The sequence below is a fragment of the Patiria miniata genome, unplaced genomic scaffold (assembly GCF_015706575.1).
Source record: "Patiria miniata isolate m_02_andy unplaced genomic scaffold, ASM1570657v1 HiC_scaffold_20, whole genome shotgun sequence".
NCBI classification, from domain to species: domain Eukaryota; kingdom Metazoa; phylum Echinodermata; class Asteroidea; order Valvatida; family Asterinidae; genus Patiria; species Patiria miniata.
Genome location: NW_024037059.1, coordinates 35291385 through 35318686, shown reverse-complemented (window position 1 = coordinate 35318686; position 27302 = coordinate 35291385). Strand labels below are relative to the sequence as shown.

The 27302-nt window shown below is 40.1% G+C and overlaps 1 protein-coding gene across 3 annotated transcripts; it reads right to left on the bottom strand.

The window, feature by feature from the left end:
- Positions 1 to 900: 900 nt before the first annotated feature.
- Positions 901 to 27146, bottom strand: LOC119728842 (uridine-cytidine kinase-like 1). 3 transcript variants are annotated; one of them, XM_038201249.1, is made up of 18 exons: positions 27032 to 27146; positions 24982 to 25181; positions 23835 to 23890; positions 23646 to 23696; positions 22323 to 22448; positions 21032 to 21076; positions 20508 to 20579; positions 18332 to 18521; positions 18134 to 18195; positions 17872 to 17888; positions 15827 to 15925; positions 14891 to 14984; positions 14114 to 14173; positions 12632 to 12652; positions 6074 to 6196; positions 4741 to 4906; positions 3269 to 3367; positions 901 to 2716 (listed from the first exon to the last, which is right to left on the bottom strand). In XM_038201249.1, the coding sequence occupies exons 1-18, from the start codon at positions 27064 to 27066 to the stop codon at positions 2685 to 2687; spliced, it is 1548 nt and encodes a 515-aa protein (XP_038057177.1). In that variant the 5' UTR covers positions 27067 to 27146; the 3' UTR covers positions 901 to 2684. The 3 variants fall into 3 exon arrangements, with proteins under 3 accessions (XP_038057177.1, XP_038057175.1, XP_038057178.1); XM_038201247.1 differs by lacking the exon at positions 23835 to 23890 and having other exon boundaries at positions 23646 to 23752; XM_038201250.1 differs by lacking the exons at positions 12632 to 12652; positions 23835 to 23890 and having other exon boundaries at positions 23646 to 23752.
- Between the last annotated feature and the right edge of the window lie 156 nt (positions 27147 to 27302).

Here is a 27302-nt window from a genome sequence, read left to right as displayed (position 1 = left end):
AAGATAAAACAAAAAGTAATCCAGGTCATTTTCTTTTTGACTCGCCCTGCCTGTAGCCAACTATTGAACAGTCATGACAACAAACTGCAAACAAATAATTATAGATTTTTTAATATGTAAGTTTTTATTTCTCTGTTAGACAAGGACATAATTTTGTACCTGATTTTTATTTTATATATCCACGATCTTTCAATAAAGCTAATTTTTGAATGAAAACAAGAATTTCCTTCTTTCACAATCTCTCATTTGTTTGTGAATTGTTGCATACTGTGGTTGTAATACAAAATTAATCACGTTTGGGTGCGTTCGAGAAGCTCACCCGGATCGACTCAGGTAAAGGCAGACGGGTTAGCCACGACAGCCGGGCAAATCGAACGCTCAACCGCGGGCCACCACGATCCTCATGTGGGGTCCGTAGCCGCTGCCGTAGCCACTGACAAAACGCCATGGGTGTCGCGAAAGGGGGGGGCAAGGGGGGGCGCTTGCCCACCCCTGGAAAAGCAACAAAAAAAAAAAAAAAAAAAAGGAAGGGAAAAAAAGAGGAAAACAGAAAAAGAGGGGCGAAGTCATAGTGGTGTAAATTTAATGAGTTTTTTTTTTGGGGGGGGGCAAAATGTCCCCGCCCCCCTCTCAAACTGATAAATCAAGAATTTGTTGAGAAATACAAGAATTTTTGGGGAAAAACATGTTTTGCCCCCCTCCATCCTGGCGACGCCCATGCAAAACGCCCGTTTTGGACTGGGTCTTAGTTTGATATTTACTGCTAATCAGTCAATAGCAAAATCCAAAAGAAGTTGGGCTGGAATTATAGCCTCTAAAGTCGCGATGAACTTTCAGCAACTGGGAAGTCACAAAAAAGAGGAAATTCAAATCTTTCCAAGACTTTGTACAGTGTTTTTCTATTTTCAATAGCACACATTGGAAGTGAAAAAAGAGGAAATCAGCTGATCCGAGGAAAAGTTGCTTGCCTGCTTAATAAATAATTACCCCGGCTTCAAATAAAGTTGATTTTTGAGTCCACTTGAGATTTCCGCTGTCCAAATTATTTGTCAGTTTTTTGGAATGAACAACGCATGCCTGTGACGTATGTCCACCACTGACTCTGCTTTATGAGCAGGGTCTGTGGTGGCTGACCCGGGTGAGCCCCGAGAATGACGTTAGATCAATGATGAGTTGATCGGGTGAGGTTACTCAAACACACCCATAAATAGTACATCAATTTCTTGCAATAATTCAACCTTTTTAAGGTGGTAAGATTTTGACTTGTGAATAAACCTCTCATTACTTAAAACAGGGGTGTGAGTGACCACTGATTAAAATAGCTGAAAACAGCTGAAAAAAGGTGTAAAAAAGCTGAACTTTGGAAATCTCCTATACTTTTGTACTCGGCAAGTGAGGGAAAAAATCTGAAATCCAAAACAAAATAAGCTGAAATCGGCTTTAAAGCTGAGATTTCACACCCCTGTTCAAAAGCTTGAATAAAATTTATTCACATTTATTCATAATTAAATGCTAAAAAAAAAAATTGAAAAAAAAAAATTGAAAGAGAAGGCAAAAAGAACATATGATCAAGATTCAATGTAAATCGTACGAGAATACTAGAACTGCAAATTATGATAAAAGTATAAAAAAAAAACCTGAATCTAAATGTCCCTGTAGACCAATCCAGGCACGCCATCAATTCTATCATGAAGGCCCCCTTCAATGGCGAAAGCATTGTGCTAGCTATTGTTCAGATAATCCGTCACGGGGCAGTTGCTTTGTACAATAGCACGCAATGGTTTCTCCATTGAAGGGGGCCTTGGGAGTAGACAGTGATCACCTGACTGGATTCATGAAACTTAACAAACTGAAAACAAAAATGTAATTTACGTCACCCCTTCAAATGTTATGACATAAATAAGTACATTTGAAAAGTTCATGTGTTCAAATCGAGATATTTCAACATCAGTTTTGCTCAATGTGACTGTGGAAACTGATGTGAACTCAAAATGCTGTCCGTTTTATTAAAACGGAACGAAACTATCATGACTTCGCCATCAACCCATATTCAGAACTCAACCCATCAAACGGCACGTTTTGTTGGAATCTGTAAGGATGGGTACAGTCCCAGCATACTGGAATTTGTATCCTGGTGGAGTCAGTTCTTTGTTCTCGTGTACTAAAGTTTTTGAGTTTGAAAGTGTAGTTTCAAAATGCTGTTATTTTAACCAGAATTTATTTCCAGGCTGAAATTCGGTCCCTTACATAAATTACTTTAATTTGCGACGGATCAACACACCTTGGAAATTCCGAGTTTTTGAGTAAAATCAATATATCTATTCCGTGATAACCTTGCGGAGACGTATTCAACTATAGAAATTGCTCTGTGGAGACGTATTCAATCTTTTGTTCCCTATTATACCCATGTCTCCACAGGGTACCGTGTAACAGATCACGTCTGGAGTCGGTCAGTTTGAGTGCACTCTTCAGATGTGCATTTATCACAAAATCTTGACCAATTTTCCTAATTTTTTTGTAAAAAGTTAAAAAGAACTGAATACTTTCTGCTGAATATCTTTTTCTTTTCTCTACAAAATGACCACGCTAGTAATTCCAAAGTCATTTAAAAACTGTCCCAGTGACCCTTGACCTCCATGTTGATCTCTGACCTAGAATATGAGATGATGCCACAGTAACTGGAGCTATGTACCAAAGTATCTGTCGCCAAAGTTTCCTACCAAAACAAAAGAGTGCGAAGACAAAAATGAAAAATAAAAAAACACTGAATGAAAATATGAAATATCTGCTGAATATAATGTCTTGCTTTAATTATTATGTTCTGGCAAAATGAGACAGAATTGGGCACATGCAGAGTTGGAGAAAAATGCCCCCCCCCCCTCCAAAAAAAAAACAGAACGGGGGTGATTTTTTTTTCTCAATTTTCAGATTTGTTGATTTCGCAATCTGTGATATTTCTACCACACATACTTAATAAAAATAGTTAATTAATCGCGGAATAAAAGTCTTTTTAAGGAAAAACAATTGGCATCTTTCATTTCCACGACTACAAAAATTCAAACTTTAAAAGCCTTTTTCTCAGTATGACATCTCGATATTGAGAACTTTAAAGAGGTTGTGGAATGCTCGAAGACATTTCCATTTCGAATGTCATTTTATTTCAGTTGAAAAATGTGCCATTGAATTCCTTAAAAGTGGCATTGAAGTTACAGTGATTTTTTTCTTTCGTAAAACAAATCCTAAGATTTCACTGAGAGGGCTAACTCACCTATTCCTGGGATTATGTGGAAGTTGTCGTTTACTTCTTTGTCCACCGCTGTTGTCACAATCTTGACTTTGGGAAATGCATACGCAACTGTGTGAACACCTAAAAAACAAAAACAAAAAAATGTGTGTGAAAGTTCACTTCAGAAATGGACAGAAAAGGGAAAAAAATGAAAGAAAAGTCTCTCACAAGTCAATCACAAGCAAATTACAAGTCAGTCACGCATCAAACACAAGTCAAATCACAAGATAAAATGTTCGTTGTATCCGAATTTTGTATTGGTTTCCCACCCATTGTTCACTGTGTAGGCCCTATAGACTAATCCTGCGACAGGCTCGCGTGAGTTGCACTCAGGTAGTTCACACATACTTCGTGCTCCTTAGACCAATCAAAATGTGCATGCGCCTGATCCTTAAAGCTATAGTCCATCATTTGCAGCCATCCGAAAAGTAACTGGCGTAATTATTGTTGAAAAACAAACTTGGTTGAAAGATAGAAAGGGAACTAAACTCCCTGTGAAATTATTCTTTCTGGGAAGCTGTAATTTTGACGTAATCAACGAAAGAAGGCATTTCCAACGGTGATTCTTAAGAAGCACCGTAGGAAAATTTAAATTAGTAGTTCGTTTTGTTATTCAGCGCAGCGCGCACAAGTATTGGAACGACGCACACGCGCACGCGGTTGTTATAATTCCTCGGATCAGTGCGCGACGCCGCGTATAGCTGCAATTCAAAACAATTCAAAACATGATTCAGTAACTTTTGATTTGAAATTGAGATCTTAAAAATGCTGCTTTTCTTGGAATGTACAGCTGAAGCTTAGCTGAAACTTCATCAGGTTAGTTGTTCAGTATCCTTCATTAGATTTTGAACACTTTTGTTGCTTCAAACGAACAAAATGCACTAATTACAAATGATGGACTATAGCTTTAAAAATGCATGCAGCATACGTGTGGGCGCGGTACCACCGCAGTAACAACTTCTAATGGGCCTTATTCACGAGTCAGCCATGTTGAATTGAAAGTGAGGTCAAATCTTCAATTTTGGAATTTGCAAAGAGAAATGAAAAAAAAGTACATTACTAAATAATTCAAGTCTGCTTAAAACTGAATAATTTAAAATTTATAATTAAACATTCCCTGATGTTTTAAGTCAGATTTAAAAAAAAAATAAAGTAAAATAAGGCTGCACAAATAGTCTGGTGCTATCCCATTCAAGTTAACAATTTATGAAATACATTCAGGGAACAAGACAAAAATGGCTACTTTGTGAATAAGGTATTGTATATTTGCTTTCAAATGCAACAGGGTAGACAAAATCTTGTCATAACAGAAACTTCGTACTTTTCAAGTTTGTCTTCAGCAAATTGCTCCCCATAGAAATGTGCACAACTTTGCCGGGACCGAAGATATATGTTCGTTAAAACCGGTATTTCGATTTTGTACGAACTGGAGTCGACTGTATAAGCAAACAAACCTGACTCTGCCATAAGTAGCGACAGCAGCATGATGTTTTCCTGAGGTACATCGTGATCCAGTAAGACCCTAATAGCCATCATGGCCGCCGCTCCTGTTGCCACGGTAGCGTCCATCAAGATCACATGATCTTTCTCGATGTCCTTGGGAAGCCGCAAGTAGTGAAGCTGTGTATAAAAGATTGTCATTCAATTTGTGAAATTTGTGTCTCCACGTGGCACAAGTGCACAAGTGACTCCTTAACTGTAAAAAGGCCGCTGTTGCCTAGCAGCTATGCGAACAAGAACAATTTTGTGCACACTTGCAAGACTGTGTACTTTGTGCACAAAATAGAGTACAAGCATTACATCAAGGGCGGATCCAGAACACAATTTTTGGGGGGGCCAAAAATTACGGCGTGGGGTTCGGGGCCCGCTTAAGGGCCCCGAAAATTTTTTGGATTCTAGATGCTATGTGGTGCGATCTGAGGCAATTTCTGACCACTTTAACCAATGTTTTTTTTGAGGAAAAGATGGTGGTGTACTCATTGCCTGCCTTTTTTGCGATGTCACATTAAAAAAAAAAAAAAAAATTGGTTTCGTTTTTGGGGGGGGCCATGGCCCCCCCCCCCCCTGGATCCGCCCTTGCATTACATTCACAGTGAGGACTTCCAAACAAAAGATATCCACATAAACCAGTGTTCAGACACGTCCACACAAGGTTTCCCCCTCTCTGGAAAACAGATTTAGAGGCATTTTTGAGTTAGGTTTTTCCGTCGCAAAATGTAGAGAAACACTCAAGGGAATCATAGTCATAAATTTGGGTTGAAAGAGTTTTCAGAGTGTGAGAAAAATGAGTTTTTTTCACAGGTTTTTCTTAACTACACGAAAACAAAGGAATGTCCACACAAGGTATGTAACGTAAACATATGTGCACACACAGAGACGCATTGTGTTCCACATACCAGAGCTCTCGAAAGTGGTCACAAAGTGCGATCTATACTGTTCGTGCACAGACTCCATAAGAGAATTACGAAAAGCCAGTTTGTTTTTGGACTCACTTAAACAGCTGGCGATGTTGAAAACCAACAGAAATGTTGTGTCAAAAGAGGGAAATATGTGGTAAAACGAAGACGGCAATAATGTTGAATACACAAAACCATGTTGGTTCGCGAGGCACAAACTGCAAAACCAGATAAGAAAATCCCAACATATTGGTCAAAATTACAAAAACTAGGCTCATTATCCTAAAATGGGGGCTGCTTAAGATTGTAGAGGTCATTTTGGAGTGGGAAAAAAACATGTAAGACCTATTTTTTGCAGATCCGGAAGCACACGTTTGCCATAAATATTTACCTCCGGTTCATCAGTATCGAGATTTGTCTGGATGAGGATTTTGCCGAGGCGAATGTCTTTGCAAACCTCACAGAGGGCGGGCTCCATCACTTCACCAGCCCTTAAAATGGACACACCGCAAAGCTGAAACAAAAATAAACAAAAATCACTATAAAATCAATAATTAGCATCAGTTAGTATTTGTTGGCCGGCAGGTAAAAATGAGGAATTTCAATGTTTGGGGCAGTACGCCAAACGAGAAAGTAAGTATCGTGATCTATCAGGCCGAGAAAAAAAATGTGTTTCCTAATACCCAACCCCCAAAAAAATCATGCAGAACTTAAATCTTTTGATTAAAGAAAAAAAAAAACACACACACAAACTTATGGTGTCGCCCTCCCCCAGTTTTTGTGGACATCATCCTGCATAGTTTTGATTTCATTTTGTGTAAGTTGGTCGGCAGTGCGGTCTTGCTGCGCCGTGCAACGAAGCTTATGAAGAGTGCGGCAAAGCATATAAACAGTGCAGTAAATGCAGAATGAACAGTTGATTCGTAGTGGTACTTTCCTCGCATTCCACCGCTGTGACCCGGGTTCGAATCCCGCCTGGGCCAATATATGGATTGGGTTTTCAGTCCCTGCCGGATTCTGTGGGTTACCCTAGAATATCATTCTGGGGTTTTCCTCCCACCACTAAATCTGTAATTTCCTTCCACATCTTCTACCAAATCTTATCAATCCTGTTCTGGAGCTTGCGCTGTTGGATGTTGACGAAATAAATAAATATATAATAATAATAATAAAATATAATTTTAAAATGCATGCAAATTTGTTGTTCTAATTAATTAAAATTAATTGACCATCATCCCACCCTTTTTTCCCCGTCTTTAAAAATTTAGAGAAAAAAAAAGCATTTCCAATGTAATAGGTAACAGTTTTTTGTTCCTTGGCCTCATTAGAAGGAACAAAATATTCGGGGGAAAAAGGTGCTCATAATTGAGACTGACAATGCAAATATTTCTAACACAGCAAACCAAGCTCAAGACTAGTAAACAGCAAAAACAATTTTTACCAAAAGCTTCTGGTAAAAATGCCCAAGATTTAAATCCATGAAATGATTCACATGGTTGAAGAATTAAGCCTCTGAAAAATATTTGCAAAGAAAGTAAGTTTTTTTTTAAGCTACCACATTACAACATCAGAAATACTGTTAAATGATTAAAAATAAATCTTTCAATTTGAAGTGCCACTTTCAAACGTAAATATAACGAACTTTCTAATTTACATGCACAGCAAATCAAGATAACAGCAGATAATGCTACAAAAGAATTTCATGATAAGATTTTTTCATTCAAACACACAACACTTATTAACAAAAACCCTTAATGAAGAATTTCTGTTAAACTATAAACAGCAAGTTCAACATACATGTATTTAAAAAAAATGTTGGTAAAATTTGGTTCAAAAACATGGTTATTGGTAACACACTGATCAGAAAACTCTTATAAAAATTTCAAAATTATTCCTAGCCACTCTGGAAATCAGGGACAACCTTTAAAATGAGTTTCCATTTTTTTTCAGCCAGGGAAAACTCAGGGATTTTGGGAAAAACACAAAGCAATCAGGCAAGACTCCGTGAATTGCACATACATGTAGACCGAGAAGTGACAGTTTTTTGCTGGTTTGGTGTACAGGTTGTCCCACAAAACCTAACAGTTGAAAACCAATTATTAAAGGTATATTGCAGGTCGGTTTTGGAATATTTTACCTGTTACAGTCAGATATCTACCATATACACTTTATTTCATTTTAATAGATGCATTGGAAAAAATGCTATGCTTCATCAAACTCAGGGGTTGAAAATCATCTTGGGCCACTTTCCTTGAAAGTGAGAACGCGCAGTTATAGAGAAACACACAAACGATTTATTTCCTTTGTTCAAGAGTAACGTGTGACTTATTCTACCGGCTTCGATCTGTAAACTTAATAAATAAAAAAGTGGCCCAAGTGGTTATTCAAGTCCCATATTGTGATTGCTGTATCTTTTGAACAAAACACCCTAATGAAAACAACTAGAAAGCATTTGGATGGTCAATTATTCTACTCAGCAATACGATTTTGAATACTACCCCCACTTTTCTGAAAACATGCCCGATTTGACTGTTAGTGTTTTTGTGGGACAACCAGTATGCATGTCATGTGTCATGTGTCCAAGCTGTGGCTATTGACTAATTGGCTATATTGTAGCTACAAGTGTACTTTCAGCATCTTAGTTGCTTTGCTGCAAACACCAATTTGACTTCCTAGAAACCTCGTACTTAATGTGAAAATATTTTTTTCTCTGGAATTTTGTAAATTTCTCAGGGAAATATCAGGGAAAACACTAGGGAATTTTGTTTTCATAAAGTGCTGGGAACCCTGTACATGATGTTCACGACCATAGCAAAAGCACAGTATATCAACTATGAATGTGCAGACTGTCAAATCCATTGAAACAGGGTATGGAGTCAATTAATGTCTGAGAAAACCAATAGGAACATTTAAAAAAAAAAAAAATTTAGTCACACTTCTGCAAAACAGTACGAGCTCTGTGCTGGAACAAGAGAGGGCGCTTTTTAACCACTATCAAGTGCCCAGTGGACAGGACACACCATGTGCGCTTACTGGTTCACGCAAGCATAGCGCGAAGAACGCACAACTAATTCTATTACGAATGTGCACAAAGCCATAGCGTCTTCGCGTGAGCGTCAGGCGTCATGCGCAATGCGTTTGAATGTCTCACCCAGTGGTCTCCCCTACTCTCCCTTTCTTACCATTGAGGGATAACTTGTACATGGAGCCCGTACCCTCTAACTCATGTTTTCAAATGTGAGATTTTACTCTTAAACTTAGATTAAGTATTCTTGGTTTTGAGAAGTTGTGCTGTAAAAGACGGTGCACATATTCAACAAGAATTGCATTGCAAAGTGCTACTAAAAAGGTGGTGGCTGTTTTAATCTTTTACTAATAGAACCCACGTGATATGTGCAATACAAGAAAGTTGGACATAAACTGTGCAACTTTAAGGACTATCAAAACCCAGAGTAGGAACAAATTGGGAAAATATCAAATCGAGCAGCTAATATACCGGTAGTGAACAGCAAACAGTATATTATGATAACAGTAATAAATCAATAAAATACGGTAAATTTGGGGGACTAATTGTCCTCACTGGCAGCAGAAACTAAATTCAGAAGGATGCACGCAGCTTCAACGTGGTCAAGCCAAAGGCATGTAAAGGCGTCTTAGGCAGCCGCAATATAACCATGTCTGACCACGGAGCACAGCCAGAAATTGAGCGTGTTGATTTTTGCGGAGGAAGGAAAACCGGAGAACCCGCACGGCACAGGAGAGAATCAACAACTCTACTCACATAAGACCCGAGCCAGGACTCAAACCCAGGCCAGAGCGGTGAGAGGCGAGTGCTTAACACACAACGCCACCAATGCCACCATTTGAGTAGTATGTTATGCGGTACTTTAGGCCAAAAAAAAAAGTCTCCGGTTTCTGGTATGCGCGCGCGTCGCCGTAGCCATGCGCGTCGGCAAAATGAAAAAGGTTTTTTTTCAATGTAGGATGATGTCTCAAAACCACCAAACTCACTGGTTTGACTGGAATCCTGCTGCTGCACGATTTTAATGTGTTTTTAGATGGGGTTATGATCGAGTATAAGCTTTATGTGGCCTCTCTGGGCTCCAATACATTTTGCACTAAATTTAGTCAGGCACCATTTGCAGTCATCAGCCGACATTTGAAGGAAAAAAAGTAAAAAAAAAAAAAAGCTGCATCGCCGCACCACTTTGCGCGCAAGCTCCATACCAGAAACCGGAGACTTTTTTTTTGGCCTTAGTTAACTCTTATAATGATGCAAAACAGTAACATTTATTCTACATCAATAGACCTTATGCATTGCCGGTATCTCAGAGGGTGTCGTTTGGTTATTTTAATTCAGTAACAATGGATGTACAAAATGTTCACTCATGGCTATCCAATTGATACAAAACCATTGCCCTCTAACTCCGCCTTCGCATAAGGTCCATTCAAAATGCAATTTAGAACACTCTGGAATCTATGCGTGGAATCTATGCGTGGAATTTGGGGCAAGCTCACACTTTTCAAATGAGTGATTTTACATAACAAACGAAACGTTTGATGTCCTATGACACATCACAGAAATGCCATGCCTCAAATAAAGTAAAAAGAAATCACGTTTCGATACTATTTTTATTATAATTTCAACAATTTAACATAAGTGCAACCGAAATCATGAGTTCAGCAACTAGAACTAGTGGTGTGCATTTCCAAATAATTTCATATTCAATTATTCAAATGCGGATTCGATCAAATATTCGAATATTCGCAACATGCCTTTCCAATTTAACATGAGCCTAGTCTTGGCCCAAAACTTCAGTGATTGATAGCGATGGTTGCGTTGTTGAGAGCGCCCTTGCGTAATTGCTTTTTTTTACTTTCTCGCACTAACATCTTGGGAATCTTGCAGCAATGGGGGGCTTGGCTGTTTTATGTAAATAAGACCGTTGGTGCAATTTTTTTTTTTATAAATACAGTCGAACAAAACGGTGGCTTCCCATTTGATACCGGTAGTCGCGCACGCGGGGCTTCATCTAATTAACGATGCTTGATCACACAGCATGTATGTTTACAACCATTTACGCAAAGAAAATGAACTCTCTCCCCCCCCCCCCCCCACATTGCGCGCGCAACTGACTATAAACCATTTCGCGATCGCTGGTTGGTTCCCTGGGAATACCTATAGAGGGAGAAAATAAAGAAAAAGTGAAATGGCTACTATAGGATTCTTAAGTCGTTAGTGCGAGCAGGCGCGCTAGTCTAATCATGCCTTTTATAGAGGCACGCGTCAACTATCGATCACTAGCGTTTTGGGCCAAGACTAACATGCGCCATACGCCAGCCTAAACTGAATGCGCCTGTCGGAAATTAAACGGGCTGTCGATCGGGATTTGCGTGTGCCTGTCGAAAATTGACAATGAGCTATTGGCACAATTGCAGAATACCCCGCCACTCGATCTATGCACCTCGTAGCCGGCTACGGAGTCACGGTTGATTGCCCTATAAAAATAAAACTTCTCAGCACTAGGCCTACACATTACACGTCATGCTCCACTGCACTCCCACTTGGTATCCGCATAGCTCGCAACAGGGTAGTTGGTTTGGACTTACAATTTTTTCAGCAACTCCCATTCCTTTTGTGTTGCTTCGTTCTCAAGCATTATCAAGGGGACTCCCACTCCGTAGCCGCGTAGCCGGCAACAAAATAGTTGGTTTGGACTTGGAATTTTTTCAGCAACCCCCATTTCTTTGGTGTTGCTTCGTTCTCAAAGGGACCCCCACTCAGTATCCGTGTAGCTGGCAATGGACTTGAATTGTTTCTTTTCCAGTAATTCCAACCGCGTAGCCAGAGATTAATAGGGGTGTATTTCCGAGTGGCGGGGTATTCTACAATTACTCCAAGCAATACAACCCTCCCTCTCTGGCTGGCAATTTCAACAAGGCCAGCCCAGCAGTCAAAAATCAATTCGGGCGATTCACAATGCAGTGCGCCACCAAGAGTTTGCCATGGAGAGTTCGTTTTTCCCAGTGTATTGTTGGAGATGGTTGACAAATTCGCAGCGCGGGACATTTGAAATTGTTGGTTTTTCCGGTCAGTAGTTTCGCAAGCGTATGATTCAAGTATCTGTTTGCCCTGTTCTTTTCTTTTTATCAATATGGTGTTTTTTTGCAAGGCAGCAGAATGCTATGCCCAATCTATAAGAAATTTGCTCAAGTTGTCTACTGACACTCATTCAAATGGGCCATGTTTAGTGGACCGTAAATTTGAAAAATGGGCTCTCCATGGCACACTCTTAGTGGCGCACTGCATCGTGAATTGCCCGAACTGAGTGACTGTTTTTAACAGTTGAGTGCTCCCTGCCTGCATACCAGTAAAGCAATATTGACTGGCTGTGATTGTTATGAAACCTGATATAGCTATGCTTTGAGTGTAAGCGACTGATAAGCCAGCTGTGCCTACCAGTCACCTGCTTTTGTCTGTTGATGGAATTTGACTAGTCACAGTGCCTACAAAATAATATGATCTGACTGTTGGTGACTAGCCTCTGTAAACTAAAAGGCGTGGTAGGGGAACAGGATTGAATTTTTGACTGTATGTGACTGATCAAACAAAAGGAGGGTTAAAATATTGAGAACATCTTGTGTGCTTTGATGTATTTTTTTTTCGAGGAAGCTTACTAGCTGATGTTGGAATCATTTTGAAGATGCAATGAGAGCTTATGTTCCTCACAAAAGCTCTCAAGTCATGCGTGTAAAGTAACAGTCGGCCCAAAATGTAGCATTCAACAAACAATAAAACCATGCAACTTATGTGATTAAAAATAGCATGGACATTTTTCTCCGAATACTCAAATCTGAAAAAGGCTATTCGAATATTCGGTAAATTCGGCACACCCCTATAAACTAGAGCTAAGGAGTGGAGCATGTTCTTAGCACGTCAAAAACTGACCTTTGAACGACCATCTTCCGACTGAAAGTTAAAGAAACAGAGCGGTCAGTTCAGTTGGTAATGAAATTGAGTTATCAGTAACCTTGCCCTTAGGAATATACAGGGGCATAAATCCCGGGGAGGGGGGGGGGGGGAGGGGATATAAACCCCCTCCTTCTTTGACCTGGGGGGGATGGGTTATTGAATCACCCCCCCCCCCCCAACACTTTTTCGTGATGAGGAAAAAAATGCCGATTGTGAGGTATTTTTCGAACATCCCAGCAACCAAAATGTATTCAATAGCACTGAGAAGTGGACAAACGAAGTACAAAAGCTTTTAAAATGCGCTGTTTTGATGTAAGCGCCAGTATACATGTTGCTATACATCTATATCCTGAAGAGCGCCCCCTAGTGTAATGTGGTGTCCAACCCCCCCCCCCCCCCTCCTTCCCCGCTTTTCGAATTTCCACGGTCGGGGCAATTTTTTGATTTTGGTCATCCCCCATCCCCCCCACTCGCCGGCACAGATTTACGCCACTGGGAATATATGGCAGTCAGCACTTAACCATAACCCTGTTCAATCCTCCAAACACAAACATGCGTTGTTTTTTTTTTTAGAGTTTTGGAAGATTGAGGCCGTATGCCTGTTAAGAGCCGGTTGATTTTGGAGGATGCGCTGTGTCACTGTCTTAAGCTGTACCTGGCATTGCTTATGCTTAGCGATGCACAAAGTTAGTCCTAGATTATACTGGGTATCATCTGCACTGCTTCTGGATATCATTGGCACTGCCTCAACGTATCAAAACAGTGATTGTTGGAGGATTTTGAAGGATTGAGGCAGTGGTCACCCCTCCACCGAACGATATTCAAGAAATGACAGATGATTTTTGAGGACTGAGGATGCATCCTAGCCAAATGGGCCAGGGATTAGGGCTCAAATTGGTTGTCAATATTCCCATTTAAGTTTTAAACAACTGCAATGTCAAAGTTGCGGAAAGTTGATGCTTTAACAATCATTTGCATAAATATAACTGGGCGTCCAAAAAATATCCAGAAATTCCTACATGTTCCATTGTCTAAAAGCTTGACTGGCATACATGTAAAAGCATTAATTTTCTACCCGAAAATTCTAGTAAATATAATAAAGAAGATTTTTAAGAATTCTTTTACTTTATAATCTTTAAATCAAGATGCTTTTTTATAATGAAACAAAATATTTTTATTTATCACATTTCTTTGTTACATAAACACAAAGGCGGCAAAATTAAATTTGCCTCATTCTGTTAAAAACCATTGATTTTTGACAAGAACACAAAAAATAACACTTGGCAAAAATGCAATGCTATGTCAACCTATCCTGAAAGTAACAATGAAAATATCTAAATTATGTGAGAATCTGAAAAGTTAATGTTAATGGCTAGATTGTTTAAGCAATATGAGTCAGCTTTACATAATAAAAAAGATTAAAATGTTAATTATTTTTTTTGGTAGGTCTGTTCTTACCCTGCCAGTGAATTTCCTGCCTTTGTAGGATGTGTTCTGTGGCGTGTTTACCTCACAGTCCTGAACAACATGGAAATTTGAAGGAAAACGAATCTACTCTTTAAGAATATTTCTATCAAATTGGTTTAAAGGGAATATACAACATTTGCAAACATCGAAGAATAAAACTACCAAGTTTTTACGAAATACCTTACTAGGATGTTGGTAAATGACAGTCTAAGGCATCCTGTAAAATTATGGCACCTGGTGTGAAGTCATTTTCAAGAAAATGGTATTTTTGTATACATTTCCAACGGTGGTCGGCCGACCACCGTTGGAAAAACCTAACTTTTTTTTCAACTACTGCTCCAACTTTACACTTTTTTTCGGTCCAAATTTTGTTTGCTATTGGTTACATGTTCATGAACGGGTGCAGGACAGCTAGACTGGTTCCCTTACCTCACAATTTTCCGGCATCTATAAATTGATCCATTTTATCTTTAGTGGAGTCAAGGAACCAGACTACTTGAACATTTTCGTTTTTCTTGGTTTTTCCAGCATTTTCGAACACAAAACTTCAAACATGTCAGTGTAACAATATTTGATCTATTATACTAACCCCTCAAATAGTTCATTTCTGAAAATTACAGCTTTAAGCCAATGATGTACATTCCCTTTAACCGATTTCAAAAGAAGTAATATTCAACATGGTTACTCTTGAATTAAATAAGCAATGTATAGTTTTATGACAATTTGTATTATATATTTTAAAGTAGTAATACAGTAAATGTTGAATACCTCGAATGGCAGAAGCGCCAATGCACTTTCTATGAGGATTCGTGTGAGGCGTTGGGAGTAGAATATAAACTCGTCTCGACACGTGTTTTTGTTCCTGTTGAGAAAACAAGACAAGACAAGCCTAGTAAAGATGGTTCCAGAGTGCACAAAATTCTACTCAATAGATTCAGAATATCTAAAAAGGTGTAGTGGCAATGGGATAGAAATGAAAAATCCACTTGCGCTGTTAGCATGGAGACTTGACTTATTGCCTGAACACGTATCTTGAAAGTACACGAAACAAGCGGCACCAGACTAATGCACATGTAATATACACTCAAACAAAAAAAAGAAAGTTTCCCCTTAATACTTTTTTGTCCAACTCAAAAAACTACTGGGCAACTCTTGCTCAAACTACGACTAATCAGTACAGAAATTCCTTAGCAATCCAGCCATACACTTTGTTAGACCCAAAACAGTGATAATGTGTACCAAATTGTGCAACTAATGACAAGTGGTACTGAGAAAAAAGTTGCACGTTTGTATATGTGCGAGGTGAGTGTGAACCACAACTTGCAATCCTTCAGTTATCAAAGGTTACATCGCAGTGGTTTAATTTATTTCTCACACAGTAAGTTACATCCAATTATCTCTTCGAGTTATTGGCACGATATGACAAAACAATTGTTGACTGCTGTGATATGGGATATGCCGTTTTTAACCCCCTAGGGGCACATAGCACCCTCAGATTCGCCTCAAGTGCTTTGCACCCCTCTGGTGTTAAATATGTCATATCCCATATCACAGCAGTCAACAATTGTTAATTATTGCACTCACTGGAAGTGCGTTAGTCTTGCATGCTTCGCGCCATATGCACGCGACCAGTACGCGCACCCACCGGAGCTCACGTGAGTGGTGGCATACCGCCCTCTATTGTGCATGAAGGGAGTCCATTACCTGATGAATGTATGCAGTCCCTGGACTTGTATGGTATTCTCCACCACGGTGAGAGTATCTGGCAAGGGTTGGTTGTGATGGGCCATAAGTAGCTTGGATCTGAAAAAAAAGTTCAGAAAATATTTATCGTCAAGAAACTTCAAGAAAAGGAACTACCGAGAATTTCTTTTTTGTCCTGTCAGTATTTTATGACAAGGTAATTTAAAGGAATATACAGTCGGCTCCCGTTATAACGAGGTCCGATGGACTTTCACAAAACTGTCGTTATAGCCGGAACCTCGCTAAAACCGGAGCGCAGTTTTCCCCATTCGTTGTGCACAAGGTACGGTACATGTGCGTGCGTGTTTTAATCGTGTAACGCACGTCCGAAGACATGAAAAGATGGTCATTTGTTGGTATGTACGTCTGTTATTAATGTATATTTAATATTTAACTGATGGTGATGAATAAATGAAATAAATAAAATACCTTTAAGGGAACATTGTTCAATATTTGAGGACCTGAATCCGGAGGAAAAGGCATCATCGCTGCGAAGAATCAGGCAAGTAGGTCACTCGCACAAATCGTGCCGAGTGACATTTTGCTTTCATTTTGCATTTGCTGGAATCGGGCAAGAGAGGGCGCCAATACATGCATTACTTCCGGGTTTTAATGACTCCTGATCCTTAGATGCCTTTTGGTTGTTGACTTTTTGGAACAGTTGGGTATTATTGTTTCTGAAGGGATTCTTTGAAACTGTCATTATTTCGGTTAACTATAGCGCACATTCGTGCCAAGTGACACTTTGCTTTCGTTTTGCATTTGCTGGAATCGGGCAAGAGAGGGCGCTAATATTACTTCCGGGTTTAAGTGTCTCCATGTGTAATTTCGCAGCAATTGGTGATTATTGTTTGTCGGGAGGGATTCTTTTAAGATAATAATAAATAAACAAAAGTAATAATTTTGGATTAAAATTTGGACAATGTATATATGGTGGGGCGTTTGAAGATCTTGGAAACCTGTTTTCATTGGGATTGTTTTTTTCGGCAGGGCCGGAGGGGTTCTTAATTTGTTTAAGATTTTTATTTTTTTATTCTTCGGATTCTTTTTTGGGGGTGGGAACCATGGTATGTTTTAAACTTTATTTTTTGAAGACAGACTGAATTATCTCTTTTTGGAAGTTGTGGTGGCTCTGAAAAGAGCCGTTTGTTTTGTGATGCTGTGTTCTTTACTCTGTATTTTTTTTATAGCCACAAGCCAACAATAGGGAGCAATTACGCATCCGATGTTCGGGCGGTAGTACTGTAACTAAAGGCTATTCCTAACAATGTTAACACTTAACTCCTGAGCGCCCCCTATTGTTAGTTTGTAATAATATAGAAACGTGGTACCGCAGTCGTAAGCAAACTTCAAACCTGGTCACGCTAAGGGAAACCGCAGCGGGGGATTAGCGACTAGACCAGCGGTCCACTGCGCCGATTATCACAGTCCCATTGAATTTATTTATAAAGATCGGCGAGATGAAATAACGTTGGGTTGAAGTCTTTACAAAGGTACATTGATGAGTGAAGCTTAAGTGTGTTGCTTGAATTGGAAGACGGGCGCATGATACCCGTTTCGGGACAAAAGGTCTGTCGTTGACAAGCTGCAATGCCCGTAGTTTTGAAAAGATGTCGTTGTAAATGGGTTGAGAACAATGCTTTTCCTCGCATTGGGTCAGCCAAAATCGTCGTAATAGCCGAAGTCTCGTTATGTCCGTGCACGTAATAACCAAATATTTCCCCATAGTAATGTACACAAATTGATCGGGACTGGGAGATTGTGCTTGTTACATCCGGGTTATCGTTATGACCGAGCTCGTTATAACGGGAGTCGACTGTAGTTGGTCTTTGTTGCAGCAACTTTTGAGGTGCGTGCATTTGTTGCATAAATATATGCATGAGTCAACCTCTCTTGCAGTGTTACTAAATTTAAATAACAAAAATTCAGGACAGTAAAAAGGGTGGCAATGAGTAAAGATCTATTAAATAGAAATGAAAATTAAGAAATGTGAACTGTACACTTACCTGAACATTAAGCCTCTCTGTAAAACAAAAAATGAAAGACAAAATTTAATAATTTTAGGTTATGTGATTGTTGTGACATACTGGAAATATTTTTGGGTAGTTCTACGTGATTCAAAATGCTGACTTTATATGATCACCCAAAATGCGAAATACATTCATAACATGTATATTCATAACACGTATATATTATAAAGTATTAAACATATTATGATAGTAAAACTTATACATCTTGTTTGTGAATGTTTCTTTTATGTTAGTTTACCTTTTCGAGTTGATCGTGTACGTGCTGAACGATTAACTCCATCGCAACATCATTTTCAGCCCCTGAAGAATATGATAAACACAAAGAATTCAATCCCACAAAATAATAGTTAAGTAAAAATTACAATATGTCCAAATATAATTCATATATCTCATTCATATCAGCTCAATTTTTTTTAAAACGTGGACAAAACTTTACCCCTTGGTACAACTATGTCTGCGTGTTGAATCGCGGGCTCGATGAACTGCTCAAACGAAGGCTTCACAAATTTGTTGTACTGCTTCAGGACGCCCTCGATGTCGCGCCCTCGCTCCGAGATGTCGCGACGCAGCCGTCGCGCAAGCCGGATGTCCGAGTCGGTGTCCACAAATATCCTCAGGTCCATAATCTAGATACAATAGAAATAAGATAAGTGTTACATTATTTATTTCTGTATTAATTTATTCTTGTATTAACCCTAACTCCCTACTTTGTTTTACTTAGAACAGTACCAAGTCCGCCAAAATCCATCTCTGACTCTGCTTCACATAAGGCGAAGTAAAAAAAAAACATGTTTAGCGTCCCCACCCGCTTCCTTTTTAGAGGCCGCCTCCTTTTTTTTTTTTTTTTTTTTTTTTTAAAAGACAAAAATTGATAAATTTTAACGATCTCTGACGAAAGAAATCGTATTTTTAGACTTTTATACCGTGTATAAAGCTGTGGAAATAGTCGATTAGCACGTGCGTCTGCACGAGAGTCTATCATACATTCACCCCGTGTGAAATATTAACTGGTTCTCTACGTCTCAGAACTCAGGACTAGCAAATAGAAAAGTGTTGAAAGACAAGAACACGGAAACCAGCGTACGTGTAAACGTATTACCATTTTTACAGTCGCTTGAAAATTTATAGTACATCCGCGTGCAGTTGTTCTGCGCACGTCTACAGTGATATAAGAAGCCAATATGTCATTTCCTGAGTCCAACTGGCGGCCATTTTGAAAAAAGCTGGTAACCATCTTGAAAAATAGCCTGGCCGCGTTGTCTTGAAAAATGTGTCGGGCGGCCATTTTGAAAAGAAAAAAAAAAAAAGGGCCTCCTCCTTCCTTTTTGTCAAAGAGGCAGGACGCTAAACATGTTTTGTTTTTTATTTTGCCTAATGCTTCAGGACCAAATCCGCCAAAATCCACCACAAATCCACCACTGCTATAGGTGGATTTTGATGGACTTGGTACACATGGCTTGCCTACCAAAAAAAAACCAAATGGGGGGGGGGGGGGGGATTTTGATGGAGTAGGGAAGGTCAGGGTTCATTTTCTGTATAGAATTTTGCATCAGGAGAGGTAAATTTATTTTGTTATTTGCCCTTCACAAATGTAATTCCATAAACACTGCATACTAAGTGTTTCCCTGGGGCTTGCGAGAAAAGAGAATTCACAAGCTTACTCCAGTGGGACACGAACCCTCGACCTCTTACTTACGAGTGCAGATGTCTTACCACTCGACCACCAAGCTTGCCGGGGTAGATTGGTTGGTTCCAATGCGTTTTATGAAAGACATAGCCAGCGAGCTGCACTTTTGATTGACGAGTTAAAACAAACATTGCTTTTCTTATTTTTTCTTGCACCAAATGACCCAACTCATTGAACAGGTCTGGGGAACGATATCTGAAAACTTTCTAGCCCCCAACTCAGTCTATTTCATAAAATTTTGAGAAGAAATTGGGCACAGGCTGTAGTGGGGAAAAATGGAGAAAAGAACGAATGGGGGTGATTTTTTTTATTTCAGATTTATTGATATTTGTACTCTTTGATATGTCTACTACACATATTTTAAAGCAATTGTAAAAAAAAAATCGTGGAATGAAAGTGTATTTAAGGAAAAAAAATTGGCATGAATACTAAACTCCAAAGTTTAAAGGCCTTTTTCTCAGTATTTGACTTTTTTGACATGTCGATGAGCTGTAATTTGTCCATTGAATGTCCCATTGAAGTGCAACAAACAGTATTGTAAGGAGAATTTGATTCTCCTTCCTAATACCCGCAAACCCTCATTTCGACCTCTGCCCAGTTCTGTCTCATTTTGCCAGAACACCTCACAAATGTTCTATCTGCTCCGTTCACAAGTACCCCCTCACCGGCAAAGAAAGTACAGTTGGGGGTGACCGACCGACGCCATCTTGCCTGACTGCAATTTTGCCGCGATGCGCGTCCGTACCATGTACCACTGCCTGTACATAGTACAAATCCCCTGGTGTACGTGTGTCACACACAAGGAACGGTGCGCGTCAACCAGCTAAATGTCCCACCCATGGGACGTCGTTGCTAGGTAAAAGGGCGCTCTCTTTCGTTGGCGCACGGAGCCCATACTACCTTTTAGACCAAAATTGATACTTACGTCAACCAGTTCTTTCTTTGCAAATGACAAAATGCCCTCAAATATGATCACATTGGCTCCATAGATGGTTTTCTGTAAAAAAGAAGAAGAAAAAAGTCCAGGATAACACGCTAAAACTTGACAAGCAAGCTTTACCAGTTCAGGCCGGCATTATTTTGACAAGAACGGAACGAGGCTCGAGATTTATTTTCACTCGACCTCAAGCCAGGTGCATTGAAGCCATCACCCTCGGGCAGCACACTCATATTTCCGGCCTCGCTCGCTGCGAGCGGGTCGCTGACAGATATATCCGGCCTCGCTCCCTGCGTGTTTATCTGTCATCCGTTCCAAATACCGCAAAACTTTTGCGTGTATACACGGCCTCCGGCGCGAACTGGTTCAAAGTAGAAAATCATAAGTAACAATGGAATGAAAAACTAAGACCACAATATGAAACAAAATTGTATGGGATGTAAACAAGGACTAATGGTGGCGGAAATACATAAATTGGCGTCTTTCAAATTTATAAAGATATACAAATGTACCTGTTCTTTCCTCCTAGCATGAGTGTTAAAGTCGTAAATGGGAACCTGAAAGTACAAAAAGGAGACAAGGCAAGCACAATAACCACACATTTTTATGCATGATTTTCAATTACTTCTCCTTTAATGTCATTTTAGTTTAGTTTGTTTGATTATTGTCTTTAACTGGTTCATTTCCTATTCATTCATTTAAAAATCATCCTCTGTCCTGTTTTTAAAATTTTCCACTCATACCTGATCGTGATGGCTATATCTCTATTTATGCTATGGCATAGTTCTCGGTTGTTTTTGTATCTTGCTTGTTTATTTTATCTTATCTTATTTTATAATTTTTTGTTGGACGTGTTCTTAATATTCATCCCTTCGTTAAGAAATTGGGTTGTTTTTGGTTTTGTTTAATGTTTTTTTATTGGTTTCATTCAATAACTTATTTTAATGTAATTAGGGCCCTTAACAATAGCAGTTTAAACAACTGAAAAGGCCACCATGTTGAACTAAAACTATATTATTATAAAGCTGGTCAAAGAGTAAACAAATGTCTATTCAGTCGATTCAGCTGTTCACTTGAAGTCCTGTCATTATGCTGGGCGAGTAACTCGATTACTCGATACTCGAGAGAAGTTTATGCTACACATTGTTCTGCTCGTGGTTTTTCATCTACTCGAGTACTCGTCCTTGCACGAGTAGATGCAGGTACTCGCGAGTAGCAATTTAGGGTTTATGGTTCACGGCTTAATACGTCCCCTGGAAACAGGGAATCACTCTCTCCTCTCTCTCCCTAGGGTTCCATTCATCCAAAAAAAAAAAACAAATCAAGGAAACGACCAAAAATGTTGCAGTCAATGCGTGCGTGGTATACCGGACCACGCACGCATTTAATTCGTTACTGTTCACGTATATGTATATCTATTTTGTATTAATTTGCTGGATTCAACTCAAGCATTAAGGAGATAAACCAGGGTAAATCGAAGCCAATTAGGGCAATGAGTAATGTGTGCAAAAGCCCATTCATGTAAGTCGGCAAAATGACGACTTACAGCAGATGTCGGCATTCGCGTAAGTCGTCACAAATTCTCGGGTCCGGAGAGTGCCAACTTAGCCGGAGTTTACTGTAGGTTTGAAAACATTATGAATTATTTGTGCTATGTATGTTTAACTCAAAAGGCAGATTATGCCAAGACAGGTCCCTTTTTTATAATCCAGGTTTTGTTTAAACATTTTGGAAAATGTGTAAATATCAGATTCTTTTCGTTTAAACGTGTCAACGTCACATCCTTAGATTTACTTCGTTTACCTCAACACATTTGCCTTCCTTCAAATTCTTGAGTGTTTGTATGAGCAGGCCGTAGTCAAAGGCATCTGGGTGATCAAAGTTGTACTCGTTTTCCTCAGCCTTTTTGTGTTGCTCTTCATTCAGCACCTGTCACACAAAATCAATCAATTAGCACCGGATGATATTTTACGAGCCTGATTTTGTTGACCCTGGCCCTTCCATTTCTTTCAAAATGATTTGAAAGATTATGGAGGGTTCTGAAGGATTTAGGAATCAAACATTTAGCATTGATGATATTTTTGAGCCTGGTTTTGTTAACCCCAACCCACCTACATCTTTCAAAATCATCCAAAAGAATTTGGAGGATTTGGAATGATTCAGGAAACCATCAATTGGCACCAGATATTTTTGAGCCTCTTTTATTTAGGAACCAAACATTTAGTCCCAGATGACATATACTTGAGTCACTGATGACCTTAGGTCTTAACCCCAACTCCCTAGGCCTTTTTGCTAGGATGTAGCCTCAATCCTGCAAAATCCTCCAATTGGCCTCTTGGAAAAATAACACATAGCCTCAATCCTGCAGATTCCTCCATTATTTCTTGAATATGGTCCGTGGAGGGGTGATTACTGCCTGAATCCTGCAAAATCCTGCGGCAGTGACTGTCAATATGTTGAGGCTCGGCCAGTGACATCCTAGAGCAGTACAGAGGATTTCAAGCTTAATCCAGGCCTATATTTATGCATGACTGAGCAAAAACAACACAAGATCCGGCCCAAGACCTTGACAAAGTGCATCCTACGAAATCAGTAACACACTTTTGCCAAGTAACCTCAATCCTCCAAATTCCTCCACTTTGGCAAAGAGGATTTTGAAGGATTCAGGGCAGTTAGGGTTAAAGATGCTTGGAAATGTTTTGGAAGGGTTTGGAGGATCTTAGAGGAATCAGAAAATATTAATTTAACACTCAATAATTTAGCACAAGATAACATTTTTTTCGTTTCTGCTTTTGTTGACCCTAACACTCCTTTTGTTGACCCTTGGGTATGTATGGTCAACGTTTGGGTATTAGAAATTAGGGATAATCAACAAGAGAGTTGGCTTGGGGAATTGGGGAGTAAGAAGGAGTGGGGAGGGAAGGGAGGATGGTGGATTGTTGCGAATGGATTGTTTTATTTGGCAACAAACCCTGCCCACCTTTGGTTTGTGTGAATCTCTCACAGCGCTTGTGACGGAGTTTGCCCAAGCTACTGTGGTCACCTGATCGTAAAAATTGTGGTCTAATTGGTCAATGTGCACTGTTTGATTGAAAGGCAGAGAGGGCTCATTGTTCACCTGATTACCTTATAGAACGAGTCCAACGACAGTAAGCTAACCCATGGAACATCTAAGGCCTCGATGATTCTGTTAGCTACTGTGGTCTTGCCAGACGCACTGCCACCACACAATCCTGCAAAGAAAACAAAGTGAGGACTCTGAGTGCCAATGAAAACAAAGTGAGGTCTCTGACAGCCAATGACAACATCTAAGGCCTCGATGATTCTGTTAGCTACTGTGGTCTTGCCAGACGCACTGCCACCACACAATCCTGCAAAGAAAACAAAGTGGGGACTCTGAGAGCCAATGAAAACACAGTGAGGTCTCTGACAGCCATTGACAACAAAGTGAGGACTCTGACAGCCAATCAAAACAAAGGACTCTCTTACTCTGACAGCAAATGAAAACAAAGTGAGTACTCGGAAGGACAATGAAAACAAAGTGAGGACTCTGACGGACAATGAAAACAAAGTTAGGATTCTGACAGCCAATCAAAACAAAGGACTCTCTTACTCTGACAGCAAATGAAAACAAAGTGAGTACTGTGAAGGAAAAAAAAACAAAATGAGGACTCTGACGGACAATTAAAACAAAGTTAGGACACCGACAGCCAATGAAAACAAAGCGAGGACTTTGACAGCCAATGAAAACAAAGTGAGGTCTCTGACAGCCAATGACAACAAAGTGAGGATTCTGACAGCCAATCAAAACAAAGAACTCTCGTACTCTGACAGCAAACGAAAACAAAGTGAGGACTCTGACAGCCAACAGAAACAAAGTCAAGACTCTGACAGCCACTAAGCCAAATAAAACAAAGTGAGGACTTTGACAGCCAATAAAAACAAAGGACTCTCTTACTCTGACAGCAAATGAAAACAATGTTAGGACTCCGACAGCCAATGAAAACAAAGTGAGGACTCTGACAGCCAACGGAAACAAAGTCAAGACTGTGACAGCCACTAAGCCACTGAAAACAAAGTGAGGACTCTGACAGCCAAATAAAACAAAGTGAGGACTATGACAGCTAATAAAAACAACGGACTGTTCGACTCTGACAGCCAATGAAAACAAAGTGAGGACTCCAACAGCCAATGAAAACAAAGTAAAGACTCTGACAGCCAATGAAAACAAAGTAAAGACTCTGACAGCCAATGAAAAAAAGTGAGGTCACCGAGAGCCAATGCGAAGGGAAACAGATATATCCCAATTTGATATACGGTTTTACTATGTAACAGTTCATGAATTGGTATGGCCAAGCATACATGTACACCTGTTGCGCTGTTGCGTGAGGCAGGATTAGGGTATGGTTAATCGAACTGAAGTACACTGTATAGATCTGAGCTTAAAAGCAAAACTACATACCGATCACAAAGGCTTCTTTGAGTTCTCCGTGTGAGTCATACCATGGTGGCCGGCCCGCTGTGTAGATCGTCCTATTCTGGGTGGTTTTCAGGACGTTTACTGGCATGCTGCCCGTTGACGTCGTTCTTTGTCGTGTCTTGGATGGTGAACTTGGTGTGGATCCTATGCTGCTGTCAAAAGTGTCATCATTGCTGCTTGCACTAAACGATGGACATTGGACATTATGACAGATCAGACAAATTGCATTTCTATGTACATGTATGGTTGGTGATGTAGAGGGGTTCGGGGGGGGGGGGGGGGGGGGGGAGGGGGGAGGGGGAGGGGGAGGGGGGAAGGGGGGGGGGGGGAGAAGGGGGGAAGGAGAGTTTACAAGTCCCTGCATGCTTGTGGCCTATTTGCCAAACCATTGTTTCCCCTCCCCCTCCCCACTCACACTTCCCTTAAAAAAAATTGTGTAAAAAGTAAAATAATTTTTTGTTATTGTTAAAAACACATTTTAAGTACCCCATCAGTGTCAGTACAAACATGGTCATGGTACAAACATCTGATATATTATAGCATGATGTAAATTTATGCGACCCCACGCGCCAGCCAACGTGGTCTTTAGAAACTATGATGTCATTTCAATCAGAAATGTGGGTTAAGCTGTGTATTGGCCAAGTTGGATGCCATGCTTTTGTATATAGCCCCATAAAATGTGAATGAAATTACCTGGACTACGCAGTCTTGAATTGTTTTGCATAATTAATCGCCGGATCTGCTCGCATGTCATAGACCTTGCTGTGCAAGAGGATTATTATTCCATACTAGTCATGCTAGTTACTAGGCTACTACAAGAAAATGAGCCCCCCCCCCCCCCCCCCCCCTGCTAAGCAGTGTCTCCCTCCTTCCCTTAGCCCTACAAGTTACCGGGCCGTGCCAATCTATGCCAATGCCATGTATGCCATGCGATGCTGGAACCAAAAAACATTGTTCTGCACATCAGATCTATCGGTCAAGACTAGCCCGACTGCGTCTGGCCGTACAGTACTATCGCACGCTCTGTAGTACGGCCAGACGCCCAATGCTTCCACAGAGACTGAATTTTTTTGGCCGCTGATGTAGCGATTTTGCTACAGATTTCGATCGAGATTATCTTTTCATCCAGGACAACAATTTCCAAAGTTAAGTTTTTTTGTGTTAGAGCAACTCATACCTTTTCGAAAAAACGTTCTTTGGTGTCAATATTTTCAGCCATCTGGCCAAAAGACGACTTTCAGTCATCATCTTCCACAAATATCGTCCCGAAAATGCTCCCCCATGCGATTTCAAAATGGCGGCCGCGCTGTAATGCATGCATTATGCGAGCACGCTTGGGCAAGATAATGAATATGCATCATAGTTTATGACGTTTGTCGGACACTCGGCGCGGCTGGCCATACAAACACGAGGTCATGAACTAAATAATGCATATTCATTATCTTGCCCAAGCGCGCTCGCATAATGCATACATTACGGCGCAGCCGCTATTTTGAAATCGCATGGGGAGCATTTTCGGGACGATATTTGTGGAAGATGATGACTGAAAGTCGTCTATTGGCCAGATGGATGAAAATATTGAAACCAAAGGATGTTTTTTCGAAAAGGTACGAGTTGCTCTACGACTAAGAACCTTAACTTTGGAAATTTTTGTCCTGGATGAAAAGATAATCTCGATCGAAATCTGTAGCAAAATCGCTACATCAGCGGCCAAAAAAATTCAGTCTCTGTGGAAGCATTGGGCGTCTGGCCGTACTACACGCTTGCGATAGTACTGTACGGCCAGACGCAGTCAGGCTAGGTCAAGACAAGCCCCCCCCCCCACCTTTTTCATTTTTAGCCCCCCCCCCCGGCCCCCCCCCCCCCCCCCCCCCCCCCCTCCAGGCTCCACCTCATTTTCATATTATGGCGAAACGAACGCAAACAAACGACGCACAACAAACACGTCAAAACAACAATTCCACACAATTCCAGGGACTGCAGAAAGTAACACAAAAGGGTTTTGTCATTTTACGGAGAATGACAAATATACCTGCTTTGAGAACTGCCTGATCGCGGTCTATCCATGTCATTTACGTGTGCTTTTTCCAGCGCGGCCACACGCAAGTAGAACTATCCGCCATGTTTTTAGAACCTACCATTTTGAAACGCCCCTTATTTGTCATAAATGCACTTGAGTAATTTTAAAGAAACAACCTTTTTTCCAAATCAAATTATGGAAATGCTATTCTAATTATTTTCTAATTTAATCTGTAATTCTCTCAGTAATTCGAAGAAATGTTACATGTACCAATAATACATTT